Genomic DNA, 23,006 nt, shown 5'->3' with positions numbered 1-23,006 from the left:
AGCGGCGCGGCCTCCGGGCGGCCTCCGTGTGTCTCAGGGCGCATGCGTGGGGAGAACGTGCCGGCCGCAGAGGGGAGAGTAGGGAGAGCACGCTCGCAGAGCCTGAGCCGCATGCAGACAGGCGTGAGGCAGGGCTCCTGCAGGTGCTGAGACGCGGGGCTGGGTCGGAGCGCCGGGACGCCCCGCAGCGTGCAGGACCAGGCAGGAACCTAACCTTGCCTGCTCCGCGGGAGGGCATGTGGGGGGGCCAGCAGGGGCAGGAGTGGGGGCCACGGAAATGAGCACAGGCTGAGGCTCTCCGTCCGTGAATGTGATGTCCCTCAGAGCTCAGCTTGAGCTCGCATCAGAGAAGTAAAGGAATGACAGTATCTGGAAGTTTGGAGAATCCCATGCGAAGCCACCAGGGTGCTTGGACTCTTGCAGAAGCAGGGTAGCCAGCTGTGTGGTGACTGGAAGCTGAGGCGTCATTACCGCACCGTCATGGCCACGGCAGTCACCGCCCAGCGGTCAGCACGCCCGACAGCCGGGACCCCGCGGAGCCCCATGGGGGCAGTGAAAGTCAGAAGTGTCCCTGGACGTGTGGGTCTGAGAGCAAAGGGTCTGAGAAAGCTGACAGGTCGCTAGCACTATTACCACACTTTGTCCCTGGGGTTCTTACTTTATAACTTGCACAGATAAAGAGCAGGGAGCCAGTGGTGGGCAGCCAGCGTGCTGTCCCACCAGAGCCAGCTCACTGCCATCATCTGCTCCCCCACAGCTGGACGGGACCATGACCCATCTCAGAGGCCTCAGTCACACTTTCGTTCTGGGTATGGCCCAGTGAAGACGTGTCTGTCCCTCTCCCCTTGATCGTGTTCGAGAGCCAGGAGAACAGGAGGGACAGCAGCAGCAGGACCACAAAGACCCACAAACACTACTGCACGTGGCTGAGAGTCCTCGCTGCCCTGGTGGCCACGGCTGAGTACAGAAAGGAGTGATCACACACTAGCAGTGTGTGGAAATGAGTGAGGAAAGGGGTGAGGTGTAGGGAGAGAAGGGAGGCCACCGACTCCCTTGACGAGGTTCGTGCAGGGGGCTCTGGACCAGGCTCCCAGAAATCCCAGATGCAGAGAAATGCTGAGGCGTGCAAAACCAGAGACAGGGGAAAAACCAGACCACCGGGCCCTGGATGTTAGGGGTATTTTTTTTATGGCAGCTACATTGAAATCACAGAAAATGACCAGACCTCAAAGAAGTAAGCCATTGAGAGGGTTATCAATAGTCCATGCTCAAACAAAGATGGCACCAGAATCTCAAGGCCACAAGCTTCCTGGTCAGTTCTCAATAAAGACCCCCAGTGACAGCCCTCAGTGGCCACCCATTCGGGACCCGTCNCCCCCCCAAAAAAAAAAAAAAAAAAAAAAACCCATTCACCAGCCCTCTTTCAAAACATTCATCCATGTCACTAGCCACAGGCACACACAGAAGACCCGGGTGAAGTGAGACAGACCCATAAATAAAGCAGAGAATAGGAATTTTCCCTGCAGTCCACAGGCACACATAGCTGGATGCCCCTGCGCATGTCCTCATGTCATAAAGAGCAAGGCTGCTTTTTTAAATGCACCCCTCTTCTTTCAAGGAAGGGCGTCCCCGGAGGTACACCTTTCAGATTTCTACTGGCTCAGGTGAAACAGGAGGGCCTCACCTCCACGACGTTCACGACCACGGCTGCAGCCAGTGGCCCCACATTTAGCACCCACCCACCCGTGGCCGGGGCTGGGGGATCACCACCCAGCTGCTACGGAGCTGCCGCTCTGGGCTTGGGCATGACCACAAGACCTACTGGATCTTCTTCTCCGTGAGCTGCTCTAGGGCAGAGTGACAGTCATCCACCTCTTGCACAAACTCCAGGTTCCTCTTTTCGGCTTTCTCCAGGTCCTGCCTTGCCTTGTCTCGCTCCCTTGCCATCTGCTCCACTTGCCCCCTGCCACAGGAAGGAGACAGGGTCAGATGAGGACACCTGTTCTGGGCCCAGCAAGCCCTGTGTCTGCATGAATGATGAAAGAGGCTGCATTAACTGGGTGCTGAGCACAGGCAGTGCTGTGCTCTGACCTCAGCCACCACCAACCACCTCCTAAAAGTGGTTTCCAGCATTACTGTGCCCCTTTCACAGATGGACGTACTGAGAGACAGGCTAAATGACCTTTGAGGAAGGTTTCTAGAAAATTTCTGAACCAAGGAAGTCTGAGCCTAGAGCCTTACAGTGTGCCACACCTCCAGATGGCCCAGAATAGGTAAGAATTTATCCATGCCCCCTCCTCCTGTCTCCCCTCCCAGGGATCCCCAGCACCTAATCTGGGACTAGATACATGAAGGGGAGAAGGCTGGTCACCCATCATCCTGCCTGGTCACACCCCGACACCTGCAGCCTGACATCTAGGCAAGTCACCCAGAGCAGGCCTCACCTGTAGCTCTGCACTCACCCCTGAACCTGCCATTCTGATGCCCATTTCTCCCCCTGAAGGAGCACGGCGCTTTTCTCCCTCCACCCTCCCAAGGCACAGTCTTTCTGTGGTCCTATTCGCAGAGCTGCCTGAGGTCGGAGAGCTCACCTGTCAGCACCTAATGGGATGCAAAGTCTTGAGGACAGAAATCATGATTTCTTTTTTGCAGCTTTGGAACATCAGTAAACACAAAAATGATCTTTATGCCACTCTGCTGAGCAGATAGATGGCCCGAATACTCAGCTAATCGAAAGCTGAGCCCGACTAAAATGGAACGCATCCTCAGCCCTCGGTGACTGTGTTGAGGAACACTTTGTTCTCTCCTGCCAGCCGCCCCAGCTCAGGAGCCCTCTGCCTGCTCTTGGAACACATCCCTGCCAACTGGAGGATTTCTGCCTCTGCACTCAAGAGCTCCAGTGTCAGCAGGATGTCAGGTTCCAGTGCCCCCTCTGGAACCTTGCTAAAAGGGGCTAAGGGAGGACCCCGACATCAGTTTCTAAGCTTCTCACCAAGTGTGAAGACAGGCCAGTAACCCTGAAATGCTGTGGCTGTAAAAGCCCAAGCACCGAGCCCCCCTCAGACCACACACAGGCATGTCACTCAAGGCACAGGGAGCACCTAGCTCTTTCCCTGTCCCCCCAAAAGTGCCTACTAAAGGAGAGCCAGTGGAAAGGCAATGTCGAGCCCCCGTTCCCTGGGCCTGGCTCGGGGTGGACAAGGGCAGAATGCCCATTTCCCAGGAATCCCTCCACCCAGCAGCCTGGCCAACTGTACCCACCCCTCCATCCAACCACACTGGGCTCTTACTGGCGGAAGCTCAGCTCCTGGCGGTAGCAGGCCAAGGCCGCCTGCTGAGTGGCACCACCAACCATCATGAGCTCGTTCTCAAGGGCCCAGGTCAGCTCCAAAAGATTCACCTTCTCGTCCACACTGAAGTCAAGAATCTGGAAATAGCAAAGCCCATTGGGCAGGAAAGATGTGTGACTTCTTCAAACACTTCCTGGCTTTCCGAAGAACAAGCTAGGCCCAGATCTGCACTGTCCTGCAGGCAGCACCTGCCAACTTTTCTGTCTGTAAAGTACCTGCCTCTGTCCCCACTCATCTTATGGTGTGGATATGGATGAGACCCAGGCTGGACAGAGACCCTCTTCCTGAAAAAGTAACTGACACAGAAGGGGCATGTCCCAAACAGAGGATGTCATGGGGACTGATAGGTGGCTGGGGGAGAGACCATTCTCCCTTGAAATAACTTGCTGTATGGACCCTGCTGGCCCTGGGAGCTGCATGAGGAGACCTGACCTGAGCTCAGTGCCACCAAGAAGCAAGCAGAGGACAGATGGAAGAGAGCCCTGACAACACCCCTGGGATGCCTTCTCCAGAGTGCCTGCCCAGGTGAGCCCCTAACGTCCGCTCTACTTAAGCCATTTAGAGTTGAGTTTTTATCATTTCAGGCTAATAGAATCTCCGTGAAATATGTGTATGGGTGGGTAGGAAAACAATGTGACAGATGAGGCATATGGCCCGGCACTCCACAGAGCAGAGCACTCTTTTCCCCTTTTTTCCATTCTCTTTGGAAAAAAGAGAATAAAACAATTTATATATATTGCACCACAGTAATAATAAACCATACCCATATACTCCTCTGCTCAACTGACAATGAAACACTCGCTGCATTTCCGTGTTGAGTATTCTTGGCCCCTGTTTCTTTCTATGATGTCAAAAAATCAGTTACGCCCAAGTCCAGAGGCAGGCACCGCGTCAGGGCCTATAGAGAAAGAGCCACAGCATTCCCAGATCATACGTGGGAATGAGGCATGGATACAATGGAGACTTGACTTTCCACTACTCCCCCGCCTCCCAGAGTGCTTCTGAAGAGAAATGACTTCAGGGTGAAGCGTATGGAGTAACCAGGAAGCTCAAGTTATTATTCCTCAAATACAGATGGCCCAGCAATCATGTCACCAGACAGAGGGCACAGACATGACAGATCATGGCAGCAGCTTCCCAATCAAGAAGAAAGGAGTCATCAAAAACCACACGGCATGGGCAGGAGCAGCCTCCAAGACAGCCCCACGCCCCTCACTTCCTGGCACCCACGCCCAGGTACTCCCCTGCCACGCCAAGCAGGGCCAGCCCATGTGACCCACAGGGTACTGAGGAGGTGACAGCATAGGGCTTCCAAGGCTGGGGTGTGGAAGACACGTGGCCTCCTCCCCGCTCTGGGGAGGGAAGCCCAGGTATGAGGAAGCTCAAGCACCCCAAGGAAGGAGCCACGTACAAGAAATAGAGGCCCTCCTACTACAGTAAGCATCAACCTGCCAACTTGGAAGCGGCAGCTCAGCCCCACTCAGGCCCTCGGAAGGCCTCTGACCAACCTCAGGGGAGACCCCTGGCTAGAACCACCCCACTACACAGTTCCCAAATTCCTGACCCCCAGAAGCTGCTCCAGACCAGAACGGTCATTGGGTGTGGAGGCATAATTCAGTGGTGATTTGTTGAGGGGGGACAGACAACCACTCCCAGACCTCCTCACAGAGCACTCCCGAGGGCCTAGATAAGAACCACCCTGAAATGGGCAGGGTCTCGAGAAGCTGGGTACATGATGCCAGCACGTCCAGGCAGAGGGCTCACCCAGATGGGTGCTTCCTTCTCAAGAGAAAGGCCCTTCTTTTTTAGGCACGCTGTGCTTACTGCTCTTAGCAGGGCAGCAGCCTGTGGTCTTGACCACCGATGTCACAGGTAAGCAGTTTCTGAGAGTGTCAGGGACAGGAAGGGGAGTGACTCAGCATGCCAGGGCCTGGATCACTTGCCCATTTGCTGGTGCTCCCGCCCTGGCTGTGCGTGCACATGAGACAGAAACACCTTCCAGGCCATGTGAGGAGTAAATAACTTCACAAACTTCACAGGTCCTTGCTTGGTGCCAAGTGCCAAGATTTCAGTAAACGTTGATGCCTTTCAACAAAATGGAAGCAAACTCAGAACACAACTGGTAAATCATAAATTGCTGAAGAACTGGAAATACTCTGTGACAGCAGGAAGGAATAAAAAGAGTAAATGATGAAATGTCAGAGGCAAATTTGAGACTCACCATCTGTCATGTTATAAAGGCAACTGACCCACCCCCAACTGACAGGGAATCAGGAGCATAGTTTCAGGAAGAAGCCCCAAACCATGAATGCCTTTGCTCTCTACCCTCCCTGGGGGCCAATCCAGTGATCCAGGCTCAGTCTCCGGCCTTCAGAACAGTCCCAAGGGCCAGCTGCCCAGGCCTGTCCTGGCTGTCAAGGCTCTGCCCAGGTTGCTGGGTGGCCACACTCAGCAATGGCCGATTTTAGGTCCAGGAGGGACTGGCCCAAGGTGTCAGGAGGACCGTCTTACAGGCTGTTGTTGGTCTCCTCCATGTATTGTTAGTTTGTGCTAATAAGAACATTTTGAGAGGTAATATGACAAAGTCTATCAAGAGTTAAAACTCATAACTTCAGGAATCTAGCCTACAAAGAAATACCAGCATAGTAACAGGAAGATATACGTACATTTTAAACACCAAGATTTAGAAAAGAAAAAAACTCTACATGGACAGCAAGAGGAAAAGGGTAACATAAATTAACAAGATACATAGTACACTGATTTTGCAAAAAAAAAAAAAAAAAAAGTTAAAGCTGGAGTATCTAAAATATGTATTTTTTTTCTGTGCCAGGGAAAGGCTCTACAGAACTCCCACTAAGCTGTTACGTTGCCACTCCTACAGAATGGGACCAAAAGAGGGCAGGCTTTATTATTTTATAATTTTCTGTACAGTTGGTACTTTTTTTTTTTACAACATAAAAGTGAAATTTGGAAATGAAAATCATCAGTGCAGCTTACCATATACACTTCCACCCAGCGTGTTCTTCCGTCACTCTTGTCCCGCCCCCAGACCAAGCTCCCTCCGAATTGCAGGGTCTGGCCCTGTGTCCCTGGGGGAGGTCAGACGGGCCCCGTCTGAGGACAGCCAGGCAGCAACCCTCTCCTTGCCCCACCCAGTGGAGTGCGGGTCTGGGGGAGTTGGGGTTATCGGGGGGAAAAGCTTGCCCAGGCTGGCAGGCAGCTCTGATGGAATTCAGGTTCACTGTGGAGCTCACCCTCAACAAATGGAAACACTCAGACCACTGGGACTGTGACATCCAGTAAGAGTCTCTACCACAAGGAAGGAAATTTCCTTCCCTTGTCTGGGACTGACTCCCTTATCCAGGTAAGCAGAACATCTCCATGGTTAACAATGCACTGAAGGGAATGTCTATACACTAAAACCTACTTTCAAATGGATTTGTTTCAGACTGTTGTTTTTCTGCTTCTTATTTATTATCTTTTTAAGTTAAAAATCTCCTATATTTTAAAGATTTTTATTTATTTATTTGTCAGAAAGAGAGCAAGGACAGGCAGGGGGAACAGCAGGCAGAGGGAGAAGCAGGGTCCTCGCTGAGCAAGGAGCCCGATGCAAGGCTCGATCCCAGAACCCTGAGATCATGACCCAAGCCAAAGGCTGACACTTAACCGACTAAGCCACCCGGGTGTCCCAAAAATCTATATTTTAATAGCAAAAAATAAAGAAGAAAGTGATTCCAATAGGTCTTTCCTACATGGGGTTCTCTGCAGAGAGTTCAGGCCCTGTGTGTCTGGGATTCTCTGTCCAGCCTCCTCTGTGGGCAGAGGGCCCCAAGGTCCCCCACCAGCCCCCTGCTAACTGGATGCTCTCCCCAGGGCACTGTGGAGGGACCAGTTCCAGACCTGCAAGATCTCCCTGCCGTTCCGAATCCCCTCCTGGGCCCACAGGGCAATGAGCTGCTCAGGAAACGCAAAGCCGGTGCCGTCATCAATGCTGCACAAGAGACGCGGGCCTGAGCACACAGACACCAGGGACGACGTCGTGGCGGTCTGGCAGCCAGCCTCCTCCAGGACCTGTGTGCGGGGAAAGCAAAGGTGCCTGTCAGCACTCCGGCCTCTGCTCATTTCTAGATTTTCCGACCTCAACAGCCTGTGCTCGGCCCTTCACTGTCTCGTTGAGGCCTGATGGGAACCACTCACACAGTGACTGTGAGCCCAGTCTCCCAGACTAGGAAACAGAGCCACAGCCCCGTCGCGCAGTGTGCCTGACACCATGCGGCTCTGCAGGCGACAAAGCGGAGATCTGAACCCAGGGCTCTGGACACCCAGCCCACTGCCTTCTCAAGGACCCTGGTGCCTGCTCTCCGATCGTGCACCAGAGGCCTTGCCCAGGGAACGTATCCTAGCATCCTGATTGGTCAGCACAAGCGCTTAGTGGGAGACATGAAGGGGTTTTAACCTCCCTCCGGGATTCGGTAATGGTGTGAACCTGGCCTCTCAAAGGGAGAGCTGGAGAAGGCGCCTGCTAACACTAGGAAATCCCATCTGTGGAAAGAAACCCAAGATGGGCTTGAAAAGAAGAGGTGGAATGGCCCAAACAAAGCCACACATCTCCCGAGGCCTCAGAAACACATCTCATAGCCGACAGAATTGGGGAGTTTCGGTTTTGTTTTTTTAAGACTTATTTATTTATGAGAGAGTGTGTGCGAGCAGAACAGAGGGCCGGAGGGCAGCAGACTCCCCACTGAGGGCAGAGGCTCGGTCTAAGCCTGAGATCCAGATCCGAGCCAAAATAAAAAAATCAGATGCTCAACCGACTGAGCCACCCAGAGCCCCAGAACTGGGGAGTGTTAAGAAGAAGGGAAAGAAAATCTCTTGGCCAGAAAGCTGACCTAGTAGACTGAGGGGCTATAAGAATCCATGAGCAAGGTTATTTTCTGCCAGGGCACTTGAGTGGCTCAGCTGGTTAAGCATCTGCCTTTGGCACAGGTCATGATCCCAGGGTCCGGGGATGGAGCCCCGCATCGGGCTCCCTGCTCAGTGGGGAGTCTGCTTCCCCCTCCCTTCCTTTGCTCTGCCCCTCACCACTCATGCCTCTCTCTCACTCTCTCAAATAAATGAATAAAATCTTTTTTAAAAAATTAAAAAAAAAAAAAAAGATTGTTTTCTGCTCCAGGCAGAACAAGCATTTGTTGTCTGGCACCACAGGAATGAGGAGCAACTGCCCCTTCTTTCTGGCCACCAGGGTTCCTGCCACACTCCCAGGACTCCCCTCCTTGCTGGCCTCCTCTCCACCCCCTCACAGGAGTCTCTTGCTATTCCCAAACAATCCAAGCTTGTCTCATTGCCTGAAACACTTTCCCCCACACTCCCATGGCTGTGCTTTCCAGGGCTCTGCTCTGACAGCCCCTCCCAGGCCACCACGCCCCTCTCCACACTCAGTCCTCAGCGGGTGCTCCCAGGCCCGCGTGCCTTCATCTGTCCTCAGCTGTGCCCCTACCTCCCTATAAACACTTACTCAGGGACTGGATGCTCACTAAGTTATACTAGGTACTTTACAGCCCTACAAAGTAGGCATTTGACCCGGTTTACAAAATGGGAGAGGGTAACTCAAGAATGGTTGGGAATGTGGCCACAGCCGTGTGGAGACGCTCAGATACCCAAATGCACTCTGACCACCCTTATCTCCCTCCCACTTATTTCCTTTGTAAGGACTGTGAGCTTGAGGACAGGTGTACCATGGCCTAACAGGAGAAGGTGGGGGCTGGGCCATATACCCGAGGGCCCAGCAGCACCACGCCATGCCAAAGTCTGCACACACTATCCCCCACCTGCAGCTATGTTGGCTCGGGGCAATTCCTGGGCAGGCAGGTGTTCCTTGGGCCCCTGCCTCTGATTAGAGGTGGGTCCTGCCTGGCCTCATTCCTGCGCCCCACAGCTCAGAGCCCTGTCCAGCTGTGCCTCCTCACTGGGACACAGGAACAGGGGCGGCTCCACCACAGACACACCCTCCTTCCACTGGCTCCAAGCAGGACTTGCTGGGACTTCACTGTGGCCTCTGACCTTATGCGGCCTGACACCTTCCTTTATTGCTCTAAGTTTCCTCTCTATCCATTCTCATCAGGTTCAGATTCAGAAACTGGACTCTCAGATTACCCAGCCTAGCAGAGAACAATGTTACTGGTCCTGCGCCACTGCCCACAAACTATGGGATCAGCCACATCAGCAAGACTCCTCAGAGAACCATGCCCTGTGGTGGAAGAGGGAGGTTTTCCTGTCCTGGGATGGAGAAAAACCAAATGCTAAGCCAACGGTCACCAAATGAGATTACAATCTAAATAACTGCCTAAAATCTCCTCTCATCCATCTGCAGACCTGGTATTTGTATGAGAGAGAAAATTTAGGACTATAGGACAGGGAGAGCACAGGGTAAGAAGTACCTGGAGAGCTACTCCTAGGGAAGGTACGAATGCTCTTGCTGTAGCACTACAGGGAGGAGAGAAGGAGTCCTCCTACTGGAAGGCAGCCTACCCCACAACCAAGCAACTGCCATGTAATTCTCATAGAATCCCTATGAGGCAGGCACCCACTTTACATATGAACAGATTGAGGTTCAGAGAGGGCAAGTAACTCAATCTGGGACACACAGCTAGGGAGGGGCAATGCCAGACCAGCCCTAAGACCAGTGTGGTTCTAGAATCTAAGTCACGCGGCCTCCCACTTATACACATATGTGTACACACCCCCCCCCGCCAACTCCCGGGTCTGTGAAGATGCTGACAACCGGAGAGCGACAGCAGTTACTGCTATGGTTCAAGGCTTAATCATCCCATCTTACCTGGTAATGAGACCAGGACATGCTCGGTTTGGCGGGAGTGGAAGATTCTGGAAGTGAAGTGGGTCCATGATTGAACAGGCCAAGCTGGAATTCCTCAAGACTCACTCTGCCGTCTCCATCTTGATCCAGTTTGTTAAACAGATCCTCCAGTTCCTAGACGAAAGCCGCCACATTTGTGCTGAGGCCACCACCACCCAGGCCTTCCCTCCCCAAGTTGGATGGTCTGCCCATCCTTACCAAATTCAAACTGTCTGGGACACACCTGACCTCCCTTGGCTCTGACCTGTGAAACCTACATGCCTGGTCAGTTTCCACCCTGCTGTGAATGGACGCCACCTGCTCTTCCTAATTCCACAAACACCCATTCAAAGACTACCATGCCAGGAACTTGCTGGGTGGTACAAAGAAGACATGCATATGGAAGGTGCCCTGAGCCCCCAGTGGTCCAGGAACTAGCAAGGACAGCAGGGCTATGGAGGATTTTACCAAGGGGAGCTTCCCCATCACCAATGCCCACCCAACTCCCCTCAGACCCTGCAAGAGGAAAGGAGGGGTGAATACAGCCCCTGGGGAGCACAGCCTGCCTCAGAGGGCATGATATCTGGGCTGCGTGGTAGAACTGGGCAGTGCAGGAAGGGGAAAGGGCACTCTAGGCAGAGGAAGGGTCATGAGTGATGCTCTGATGCCAGTGAGGCAGGCCACCTGTGACCTGCGTGGGCGCAGACCTCAGCAGCAGCACCGAAAGTTACCAGAGAACTTCAGACCAGAAAGTGGTACAGCCACATCTGTGTCGGGGTGAAGGGGTTCTCCAGACCCAACACCGACCTGACCATTGCAAACAGCCCGTCCTCTAGTGCGGTCTGCCCTGGCCCCTCTCACCTCCTTCTGCAGTCCCTGGAGCCCGATGCTCTGGCAGACAACGGCCAGCTCTTGCTCATTGAGGTGGCCACTACTGCCAACGCCCAGCTCTTCCCAGATGCCCCGGACCCGGCTCTCAGGGGTGTCCAAGGAGGGGCTGCAGGGCTTCTGGAGGCACCCGAAGACCTCAGAACCCCAAGCTGGCAGCTGGCCTGAAGCAGGGAGAGTGACAGGTAAACCCCACGCTCCAGGTGGAAGCACCTGGCGGAAACGCAGCAATGCTGGCAATGTACTGTGAGATCAGACGCACACACCTGAATAGCAAAGCATAAGAGGTGGGATCTAGGTGATGGGTACATAGCTGCTCACAGTAGGGTTCTTTCATCTCCACTCTGTGTTTGCAGATTTTCATAATAAAATGTCTTTGGGGGTAATCTCTGGTCCATGTGGGGAAAGCTTTTTCTGAAGGGAACCTCCAAAAGTCAGAAGTCAGACCACTTAAAGCACATAAAAGAGGGCTGCATTATTTCTATTCACCAAAAAAACCCAAAACAAAACCCAACACACACACACACACCAAAAAACCAGACTAGTTTTTAAAAAAACAATTTCTAGTAACTTATGTTTCTGAGCTTTGCCAGAGAAACAACTTGTGGAAGAACACAGACACTGGGGGTGCCCATGAGAAGGCATCCATGGACGGGCCATGCTTTAAGCCAGACATCCCCTCCACGGCCAGTCCACACTGAACTCTGTGCTCATGAAGAACACTGTATTGGGCTGAGGAAAATGCCTTCTTTGAGATCCCTCCTAGCTTAAAGAGTCTGAAATGTCTAAGTAAAAACATAACAGCACCTCCGATACTAGGGTTTCTTTCTCAGGACGTGGGGGGTACGTCAGCCCTCTGAGGTCTGACATGCGTTTCATGCACCACCATCAGTTCTAAACTGGTGGAAGGGTTTCTGTTCAAGGCTAGGAAGAACCTGCAGTTGAAGACCCCAAATTGCACCATGCACCACCTTCCCAGCCAGTCCTTCCTTTCCCACCCTAAATTTAGGCTTGAGGCCAAGGCAGTTAAGGTGTGATGGCGTGGCCGCTCTTCCTGACCTGTGTGCTTCATCCAGCAGCCCAGGTGGGTGCTCAGGTCAGTCCCTATGACCCCCACCGAGGCAAACAATGATCAATAGCCTTGGTCCTTGAGGACCACATTCTAGAGCATGGCTCGGTTCCAGCTGCTGATTTTTTTACTGTGGCAGAAATTCAAGGTCAATTCAGGTCTCTCCCTTCAAATCAAGTTTTTGCATTTTCTGCCCTGTGACACACCCATGTGGGAGGTATCATTAAGGCATCCACAGACCCACAGGTGGACACACTGTGATCTGCTTATGTACACCTGCTGCTTCCTTCTGGTTGCTCCTGCAAGGCTCCTGAGGGCCAGCACCATGTCTGGCATTTTACCTGGAGCATAGACAGGGCTGCTGACAGTTGCCAAGACTGCTTGCACACAGCCAGGAAGAAGATGCGCCCAGGCCCAGCCCATCAAGAGGGCAGTGCAACAGGACTGAGACCCCCAAGGCCATGCCTGCCAGCTGGAGTCACACTGGTCCTCACAGACTATGAGACGTGGCAGGACATACTGCTCGCTTGGCCAGTGGCCTCTAAGGGTCTGACCTCAGGGGATGCTGAGGATCAAGTGACCACCTCCCAGCTGGGACTACCTCTGGAGTAGGGGCCCACCAGGGACACCACCCACTCGGCATGCTTCCCAGGAAATTACACACGGCTGGCTCACTGACCAATGACCTAGCTCCTTGAACTTCAAAGCACTGGTCAAAGGTAGGGAGCATCGACCATGACTCTGTGACTTTACCTCGTGCTTCAAACAACTCATTCTGAGGCTCTTTAGCACTTTCGGCTTCTTCGTCTGACTTGAGACTCTGTGAAAATGGAAAGAAAAAGATATGAATTCCCCGGAGTACGTGGCAGTGACAGAGCTCCAGGAACAGACAGAGGGTATGTTCTGGGGCTGGTAGGGACTAAAGAGGAGGAACGACAGCTGGTGAGATGCAGCTCCTCGAGGGAAAGCCCACAGCTCCCTCTCACAGACCACGCGCTACAGTGCAGACACGGGAACACGGGAAGTTCCTCAACATAAACCAAAAATCATCAGTAGTTCACACTAAAAACACTATCAAGCACCTGCACCTTGAAAGGGGAGAAAAATGCTTCCCAATCAACAGCTCCTTGTGGCACTGGCTTCAGACACCAGCACTGGAGAGGAGCGGTTGTGGAGCACGGTCAACCTGCCATCACATGACATCATCTTGACTCAAGCTTAATGGTCCTCACCTCTCTGCACCCCGTCCCTTATCATCCTTATCAGTTCGGCCAACAGCTGGAGGGAGAGTGTTTTTTTCTGTCCCTCCAGGAGCTCCAGGGACCAACGATGCGAGCAAGCACCTGACACCACAGGGCCCTTTGCGAGCTGCACCCTGCAGGTGGCAGGTCACCAAGAAATACTTGACTCGAGTAAAAACTTTACGTTTTTGTGGCCAAATTAGCCAACTACAAAGTCAAAGTCTGCTTCTGACAGGTGCTGTGTGTCCCATGACTGATCCTGGAGGGAATGCCAAGTTGACCAAGACTCAGCGTCCCTCAGAGCCAGCACTGAAGTGAGAGTGGAATCTGGGAGCAGGTGGTATGTCCCCTTTTTCTAATGCACTCAGCCCAACCAACAACCTTAAAAACAATGTTTTCCCATGTTCTAGTTCCAGGGATCCAAGGTGGTTTTATCGAGCAGAATGGTACAATGGAGACAGAGCAGACTCCTCAGACCTCCATCTCTGAGGACCAAAGCTAAAGATGATAAAAAAAGTAGACTCCAGGGGTTTGTTGGTATTGTCTATGCATAGAACATCCATGAGCAAAGGGACTCCAGGATTTAAGTAGATAGGTTTGCCTCAACAAATGTTGAACATATAAACAAATTAATGTGAGAGGCCCAGAGCTGTCTTACTAAAAATAAGCCCCCATAAAGCCCCACCTGACAAAATGGACATCATAAATAGCAGGAACCAAGAACCTTCTGAAATTCTTGAAAATAGGTCTAAGGAATCCATGGTTAATTTGAAAGCTGTGGATCTGCCCCACGGATATTTCCTGACATGAAGGCTGTCGGGCTCCAGCAGCCTGGGTTGGTCCCAACAGCAGTGAGCAACTCAGAGACATGGGGGCTAGAATCAACCCCCAAGGCCCTAGAAGGTATCTGGTACATCTTTGCCAAATTGTAAATGTGAGGGCCTTGGTGTATTCTCAGTATTCAAGGCAGGTGGGACTGTGGGCTTGGTATTTCCAAACTCCTAACCTTGCAGGAGCATCAGAAAAGCATCTTCCCTTTCTTTCCTCACTCCTATGAAACCATAAAACCAGTCTTCTTGCAGTGCTGGGGGAAAGCAGGTGGTGGTAAGCAGGGTAAGGAAAGGAACAAGTGATTTGGGCACCAATTCTCTGCTGCCCCAATGTCTGAAGGAGTACGCTCGCTGGTCAGAATTTCCCCGCAGACAATCAGACCCAGAGACACTTGAGAATGAAATGTCATTTCCCAACATGCACCCATGCTTCTGCTAACTTGAGATGCCCAGGAATGCCCACCTGCCCCTCACACTCTCTTGTGGTCATGTCACAATGACTAAGTGAAATGGCGACCTGGGGTGCGGAAGGGGAACCTGACCCACCTCCACACTTTCCAAAGATGCAGAGCGGCGGAGCTGGCTTCTCCCAGTGGTCCGGGCCTGCTGTTCTGGTGAACAGTTGGCTTCTGTTGCAGAGCCACACGGCTCGGGCTCAGGCCGGCTCCAGCGACCGTACCACTTAGAGCCGCTCACATACTTTGGTGGGACAGCACGAGAGGCAGCTGGAAAGAAAACGGGAGATTTGGGCGGGGGGGGCGGTGCTGCACACACTGCTGTAACACATTTCAAGATGTGGAGTGCAGCTCTCACAGATGCACACAGAGAATGCCTAGAAGAACACAGAGACCAGTTAACAGCGGTCAATCTATTCTCCCTAATCCTTGGGCAGTGGACTGAGAAACCCAGGCTGGGAAACAAGACTTTCTACTCTAAACCTTATGTGCTGTTTAAATTTTTCTTTTCTTTTTCTTTAAGATTTTATTTATTTATTTGTCAGAGAGAGAGAGCACGAGCACGTGCACTCAAGCGGCATACTGGGCAGTGGCAGGCAGAGGGAGAAGCAGGCTCCCCACTGAGCAGGGAGCCCAATGCAGGACTCGATCCCAGGACCTTGGGATCATAACCTGACCTGAACCGAAGGCAGACACTTAACCAACTGGGCCACCCAGGTGTCCCTGTTTACATTTTTCTGAGCATATTTTGCTTTTGTTTATGGAGTAAAAGACTACTACTAAGAAAAGACTTCTTGTTTATATAATAGAAGACTAATACTAATAGCTTTTTATTAGAAAAAAAGAAAAAAAAAACCTCCAATAATCCAGCAACATACTGCTCTAGAGACCAGAAGGTCACTTCCCATCCTGCTCACTTCAGGGACCTGATCTGGACAGGGCCATCAGGGCACTGTGGGCATGGGCCTCACACACAGCCCAGGAGGCTGAAACTCTGCAGGTCTTAAATTTGGGGCAGAGGCAGGCATGGGTTTTAGTTTGGGATTCATGAGAACCCCTTAAACCCTAACAATCCCTTGCATTTCCTTCTTCCCTCCTGACAGAGCAGCTGGGACCTCTCAGGGAAAAAAATGACACTGACTCTGTGTGGAATCTGGGTGGTAGGAGAGAGACTGGGGAGAGCATCATGGCCAGTGACCAGGACAGGACACAAGTTCAGAGGAAAGTAACCAGAATGGGCTGGTTGGAGAGAAAGGCACAGGGTCCAATGTGGTAAGGCCAGGCCAGCGAAACTGAGCATTTCTCTGAGAGGTGTCACGCTCCTTCAAGCCAAGTACCACATCATTTCCTTCTTCCAGGCCAGAGCCCCTGCCCTTGGGACCACATCAGAGGAGGGGGCTGGGTACAGCCTGGCCAATTGGAAGCACAGTGATACCAGTGGCAGACAGACACTGGGGTTGAGGGAGGAAGACGCCAAGTTCCACATGGGATGTACGGACTGTGAAGTGACAGCATGACATTTAAGGTGGCTGACACTATGCAGGGCAAATATAGCATTTATCACCTCACTGGGACACTTGGAGGGAATCAGGGACACTACACCAGTCACCCTGGGACAACAGGCATGTGATGTGCTGAAGAGGAGGGCAAAGTATCCAAGTCAGCAGAGAGAAAACAGAACCTGTGAGCAGACCCAGCAGCGTTCAGAAGGGGGAAGCCACAAACATGGAAAAAGGCTCCCCCCAGAGAGCTATCAAAAGGGTAAGTGAGGACCGGTGAAGACAAGCTGTTGTTGGGGCTCCTGGATGGCACAGCGGTTAGGCGTCTGCCTTCGGCTCAGGGCGTGATCCCGGCGTTATGGGGTCGAGCCCCACATCAGGCTCCTCCGCTATGAGCCTGCTTCTTCGTCTCTCACTCCCCCTGCTTGTGTTCCCTCTCTCGCTGGCTGTCTCTATCTCTGTCAAATAAATAAAAAAAAATAAATAAATAAAATCTTTAAAAAAAACAAAAAAAACAAAAACAAAGAAACAAACAAACAAAAAGACAAGCTGTTGTTGCATCTGAGTGTGGGTTCCACTTACAGAGAGGCTGCAGGCTGGTTAATGTGGGCGGAGGAAGAATCATCCACCTTGAGGTGGTTTAGGAAGACAGAAAGTCCTATCAGGCAGGAAATGGGAAGCTGGGGCACATTTAGGAAACCAAGCACAGAAAACTCAGAGGGGCTCTGATGCCCCCCTCCTTAGGCGGGCACGAGGGGAGGAGTCTCAGGCCACACATATGACCATTTAATCGAGGAAAGCTTTGAAATTCAAAAGAAAAGAAAAAGCCAAAGAAAACAAAAAAATAGAATAGGTGGAAACAACCCACGAGTCCTAAAATAGCTCCTTTCTCCTTGGAGGAAATGAGTGACACGCACAGATCCAGTTTTACGTTTAGAAGTTCCATGCATTCTCTAGCATGGGAGGGGCACATGCAGTGTCAGGGACACCGGGCACCTTTCCATTCCTGTACACCATCACGGGCCACATTCCCAAATTCTGTGTTCATAAAGGCCAGTGGCCTTCTTCACCTCTTGGGGAAGAAAAGTGTCAGACAAAACAGCCAGAGAATGCCGAGGGTCCTGCAAATGGTTCCCACCCCTGGTCTGCTCCTCCCAGGGCAGGGTTCTCTGCACTACACCCAGGTGCTCCGCAGCCTTCAGAAGCCAGGGGAAGGAGTGAGTTCTGTCTACACTGCATATACAAGGCCCCAGAGCTTACAACTGGAAAATTGTGACTCAAATCTTGGTCATCACTTACTAGCTGTGGGATCTTGGACAGAAAAATCCTTTCACACACCAAGCCTCAGTTCCTCATTTAAATACCGGGCATGATAATGCTACAGATCTCTGGGAGTCTGGCACACTGAAGACAATCGATGTGAGCGCTCATCCTTTCCACTTCCCACCCCTGCCCCAAGCCCTCCCACACTGTTATCCCTGTTATCCAGTCATGCACCTGCTCCAGACCAAGGATCAGCCGTGGCAGAAGCCTACCCCGGGGCTGTGGGAAAGAGCTCCCTCCTCAATCTGCTCATCAATACCACGCCTCCAACCTCAAACACACTGCCCCATGACCCATTTCACTCACCTGCCCAGTACTCATCAGAGATAGCCAAGATGGGTCTGAAGCATGGCTGCCACTCACAGCCTCAAGTCTGATAGAGCAGGCACTAACAGCAATGTCTGTCAGCATCTTCTGACCCTCACCCCACAATCTACATGCCCCCGACTGGACCGTTCTCCAAAGCCTCCCTCCTCCTCCCGACCATGACCAAAGCCAGGGGACATCCCCCCTCAGGACACCACTTCCACTTGGACATGCTATCTTTGTCCCACCAGCCCCATTTCCAAAACAGGGGTCTGATTAGGCGTATCAGCACAACACTACTGTCTGACAAAAACTACAGCGACGTCTGTCTCTGGCTGCTGGCATCCCACCTGCTCTCCCAACCTCAGTGGTCTAGATATTCCCATGTCTGCGCTGAGCTTTCAATTCTTGACACTTCGACTGCTCTAAATCTACTTTATCTTGTCAACGGCCCATGCTGTAAGGACAGCACATGGTATTATCTGACACTTGTGATACTGTGATTTATAATAAATACATATTTGCTCTTCATCTCATCCCTGGCCCGGAGCTCCTAAAACCCCTGGAATTTCCTAAGTGACAAGAGCAACCAAACCTGAGTTTATGTTAATCAGGTGACTTCTGGAAAGCCCTTAAGGATGGGGGCTGGTTGCCAAAGGACCCAACCATGTGATTAGAGGGTTAGAATGTTCAGCCTTACCCTGACCTCCAGGGAAGGGGGAGGGGCTGGAGGTTGAGTTCAATCACCAATAGCCAATGATTTGATCAATCACACCTATGTAATGAAGCCTGCATAAAAACCCAACAGGATGGGGTTCCAAGAGGTTCTGGGGTGAACACACAGACACTGGGGGAGAATGGCGTGCCTGGAGAGGGCATGGAAGCTCTGCATCCTTTCCCCATACCTTGCCCTGTGCTCTCTTCCACCTGGCTGTTCCTGACTTACATCCTTTTATAATAAACTGGTGATCTAGTGAGTAAACTGTTTCCCTGAGTTCTAGGAGCTCCTCTTGGAAATTCATGGATCCTGAGGAAGGAGTTGTGGGAAACTCTGATTTATAGCCAATCAGAAGCGTAGGTGACAACCTGGACCTGTGACTGGCATGTGAAATGAGGACCATATAATAGGATTGAGCCCTCACCTGCAGAATCTGAGGCGACCTGGAGGTAGGCAATGTCCGCACTGAGTTACAATGGAGGACATCCAGAAGGGGGAGAATTGCCTGGCGTGGGACAGACTACCACATATCAGGTGACCAGAAGTGCTGTGTGTAAAGGAAAATAATAGAGCTTCTCCTTTCCAACACTATCACACAAATAAGGAAACAGAAGAAGAAAAAACCCAAAGTCCTGTCCCAGTCCACACAGGCTGGCAGTAAGGGGGTGAAGTTACAATTTAGTTCTCAGACTTGCTATATTCTTCAATCTGAATATCACACCCCAGAAGGTAACAGATAAATAATGGAAAAAAACAAACAAACAAACACTTGAAGTGAGAGGAGGAAATCCTCTTACTTGACTCCAAAGAACTGTCTCCATCCAAGGGGCCAGCACCAGCATTTGATGACAACACTGCCACAAGACCTTCCTTAAGTTCCTCAAAGGTGACCTGGTGAGTATGAGAAGAGAGGGCAGCACTACTTACAACAGATCACTACAAAATATCTTAGCCTTTTGTTTTTATTCTGAGATGGAAACATCTTATTGTTGCCTTTAGCTCTGAGAACATTCATTTCATTTTTTCTAATATTCACTTAAGATTTATCTTAAATAAAAAAATATAACAAGAAAAGTAAAAGTGAGCCACAAACTAATCACCAAAAAACCCCTATTACCAATTTTAATAATTAGAAAATAGTATCCAAAAGGGGGATCTGATGATCATAAAACATGAATGTACATAAAGAAAACATCCAGGCTATCATCACCCCACCAAGAAATGGAAATGATACCAGCACCTTGGAGGTTCCTCCACCACGGCTCCTTTCCTAATTAAATTCCCTGCCCCCCTACTCTGATTTTTATGGTATTAACATCTTTGCTTTTTCCCCTCATTTGTATGCATCCCAGCAANTGCATCCCAGCACAATATGGTTTAGTTTTGTCTCCTTTCAAATTTGGTCTAAATGGAATCATATGCATATATTCTTTTATGTCCCGCTTCTTAGACTTACTTCTGTAATATCCATTCAAGCTGCCATGTATAATGCATTTTCTCTGCTGTATAGTATTCTATCGTTTAACTGTGCAAAAATTTATTTTTTTTAAAGATTTTATTTATTTATTTATTTATTTGACAGAGAGAGAGAGACAGCCAGCAAGAGAGGGAACACAAGCAGGGGGAGTGGGAGAGGAAGAAGCAGGCTCCCAGCAGAGCAGGGAGCCCGATGCCGACTCTATCCCAGGACCCTGGGATCACGCCCTGAGCCGAAGGCAGACGCTTAACGACTGAGCCACCCAGGCGCCCCAGTGCAAAAATTTATTAATCCATTCTCCTACTGATGGATATTCCCATTGTTTCCGGTGGCTGGCTATTTAAAAAAATGCTTTCAACGGTATTGTACGTGTGTCCTTGGGAGTTTCTTGGGAGTATATGCTGAAGAATGGGATTGGTGGGTCACAGAATGTGCATTTAAATCCTCTTGGTGAACTGAATCTTTTATTACTATAAAATGCTAACCTTCTTTACTTCAGTAATTTTTTTTTTTTACCATAAAGACTAGCTTTCTTTTGGTTAGTACTTACATGATATATCTTTTCACCAAATTTTAATAATGTCAATTTTTTATAGCCATAATATTTCAGGTGTTGTTTATGAAAGCTTTATCTTTTAACTATTTGGTCTATTTACATTTAACATAATTACTGATATAATCGGATTTAAATCTACTATTCTATTGTGTGCTTTCAATCCGACCTGCTTGTGTTTTCTCCCTGGTTTCCTCTCTTCAGATTTACTGACTTTTTTTTTTTTAAGGACTTCATTTTCCCTTTATTAAAAGTTAGAAGTTACATAGTCTATTTCCTTTCTCTGACCATTTATCCTAAAAATTACAACGCACATCCTCAGCTTATCAAAGCTTACTATTAGTCGATACTTTTATCCTCTTCTGTGACAATAAGCCTACGTAACACTTTCATTTCATCTACTATACTCCTTTCTTATGAGTTGCCATATATTTTAATTTGCTCTATTTTAAACACCCACAAAATATTATTTTTTGTTTTATATAATCAATGTTCACTAACAATTATCCAAATATTTACTGCTTTGTTTTTCATTTGTTCTTATATTTCTGACCTTCTGTCTGGGATAATTTTCTATCTATTTGAAGTACATGGTTTAGAACTGCATTTTTCTTAACTATGCTGGTGCTAAACTCTTTATAGTTTGATTATCTGAAATGTTTTTATTTCACTTTCAATAGTCTTTTTTCAAGCAGATAAACAATTTACAGGAAGAACAGGAGAAATGACCAAGATGTTCATAAATGGAATGGGTAAGTAAATTATAATATAATCAAAAAATGAAATATGATGATGGAAGAAAACAGAGACAAGATGAACCATATTTCACAGATAGAATACTGAGTAAAGGAAGTCAGAGAGTATGCTCTGAGCATGTACTGTGTATTTCCATTCTATAAAGATCAGAAACAGGCAAAACAAATCTATGGTGTTAGTGTCAGGACAGTGGTAGCCTTAGTGACAGAGGGACTGCAAGGCACATGGGGAGGGATGCAGGATGCTGGTTACTCCGGTGTGCTCATTATGGGATAGTCATTGAGTGTACACTTCTTTTTTTTTTTTTTTTTTTTTTGAGATTTTTATTTCTTTATTTGACAGAGAGACAGCAAGAGAGGGAACACAAGCAGGGGAGTGAGAGAGGGAGAAGCGGGCTTCCTGCTGAGTAGCAAGCCCGATGAGGGGCTCGATCCCAGGACCCCAGGATCACGACCTGAGCCGAAGGCAGATGCCTAACCAACTGAGCCACCCAGGCGCCCCTGAACCTGTGTTTTGACATAGATTTCCCTGGCCCTCNAAATAAATAAATAAAATCTTAAAAAAAAAAAAAAAAAAAGAGAGAGAGGGAACACAAGCAGGGGAGTGAGAGAGGGAGAAGCGGGCTTCCTGCTGAGTAGCAAGCCCGATGAGGGGCTCGATCCCAGGACCCCAGGATCACGACCTGAGCCGAAGGCAGATGCCTAACCAACTGAGCCACCCAGGCGCCCCTGAACCTGTGTTTTGACATAGATTTCCCTGGCCCTCTGAGGGCCCAAAGACCACATCAATTTACAGTTTCTCAGCACTAACGGGGTTTTGTGTGCTGGGCCAAACCTCTCTCACTGTGTGACTTACAGATTTTTAGGCTGGTAATTCTTCACTGACGTGTTTGCTCTTTGCCATTTTCAAGATCTTTGCTTTTATGATTTTGTTCATCTTTTTTAGTAGCCCTCACTGGACGGTTGGCCTGAGTTTGCTAACCTGCCACTACCAGAATATCTGAAGCCTGTTCATACTTTCCTAGAAATCCATAAAATTTCATCAGATGGATCTATCAGAATTTGTTTAACCAGGGGTGCCGGAGTGGCACAGCGGTTAAGCGTCTGCCTTCGGCTCAGGGTGTGATCCCAGCGTTGTGGGATCGAGCCCCACATCAGGCTCCTCCGCTATGAGCCTGCTTCTTCCTCTCCCACTTCCCCTGCTTGTGTTCCCTCTCTCGCTGGCTGTCTCTATCTCTGGCGAATAAATAAATAAAATATTTAAAAAAAAGAATTTGTTTAACCAATCTCATAAATAAAAGGCTGTTTCTACTCTTTTGCTATTTGAATCAATAGTAGGATGAATGTCTTGCATAGATTTCATTCCACATGAAGATAAACACTGTATTTCTTTGATTATCACATCCCTAGCTTCTGCATGTTGCACACCACAAACTAAGTGCTCAAAATACTTGTTGAATACATGGAAGCAAAATGAAATGAAAATTTTGATCTAATCTCTGATTTCTTTTGTGTCTTTGATAATACTTATCAGCTGACTTTCTTCCAACCATCAAACAGTAGTGGGATATGATGGCCGAGTGTGTTGCCATTTTATCTGATACTATACTTTTTTTTTCTTAAAGATTTTATTTACTTGAGAGAGACAGAGATAGTGAGAGAGAGCATGAGCAGGGGGAGGGGCAGAAG

The 23,006-nt window shown here is 49.8% G+C and overlaps 1 protein-coding gene across 1 annotated transcript in view; it reads right to left on the bottom strand.

Annotated features, from left to right (window-relative positions):
• The window catches only part of NINL (ninein like), a 95,562-nt gene that overhangs the window by 49,095 nt on the left and 23,461 nt on the right, over positions 1 to 23,006 (bottom strand). Inside the window, exons 2-9 of the mRNA XM_034663560.1 lie at positions 19,330 to 19,423; positions 14,778 to 14,956; positions 12,914 to 12,980; positions 11,065 to 11,255; positions 10,186 to 10,338; positions 7,251 to 7,421; positions 3,291 to 3,427; positions 1,823 to 1,963 (exon numbers count right to left, since the gene is read on the bottom strand). Coding sequence (XP_034519451.1) covers positions 1,823 to 1,963; positions 3,291 to 3,427; positions 7,251 to 7,421; positions 10,186 to 10,338; positions 11,065 to 11,255; positions 12,914 to 12,980; positions 14,778 to 14,956; positions 19,330 to 19,423 — 1,133 coding nt within the window. The remainder of the gene's footprint in view (positions 1 to 1,822; positions 1,964 to 3,290; positions 3,428 to 7,250; positions 7,422 to 10,185; positions 10,339 to 11,064; positions 11,256 to 12,913; positions 12,981 to 14,777; positions 14,957 to 19,329; positions 19,424 to 23,006) is intronic.

This window comes from Ailuropoda melanoleuca, chromosome 6 (genome assembly GCF_002007445.2).
Source record: "Ailuropoda melanoleuca isolate Jingjing chromosome 6, ASM200744v2, whole genome shotgun sequence".
Classification (NCBI taxonomy): domain Eukaryota; kingdom Metazoa; phylum Chordata; class Mammalia; order Carnivora; family Ursidae; genus Ailuropoda; species Ailuropoda melanoleuca.
The sequence above is the reverse complement of the archived record's forward strand: the minus strand, read 5'-3'. Positions and strand labels throughout refer to the sequence as shown.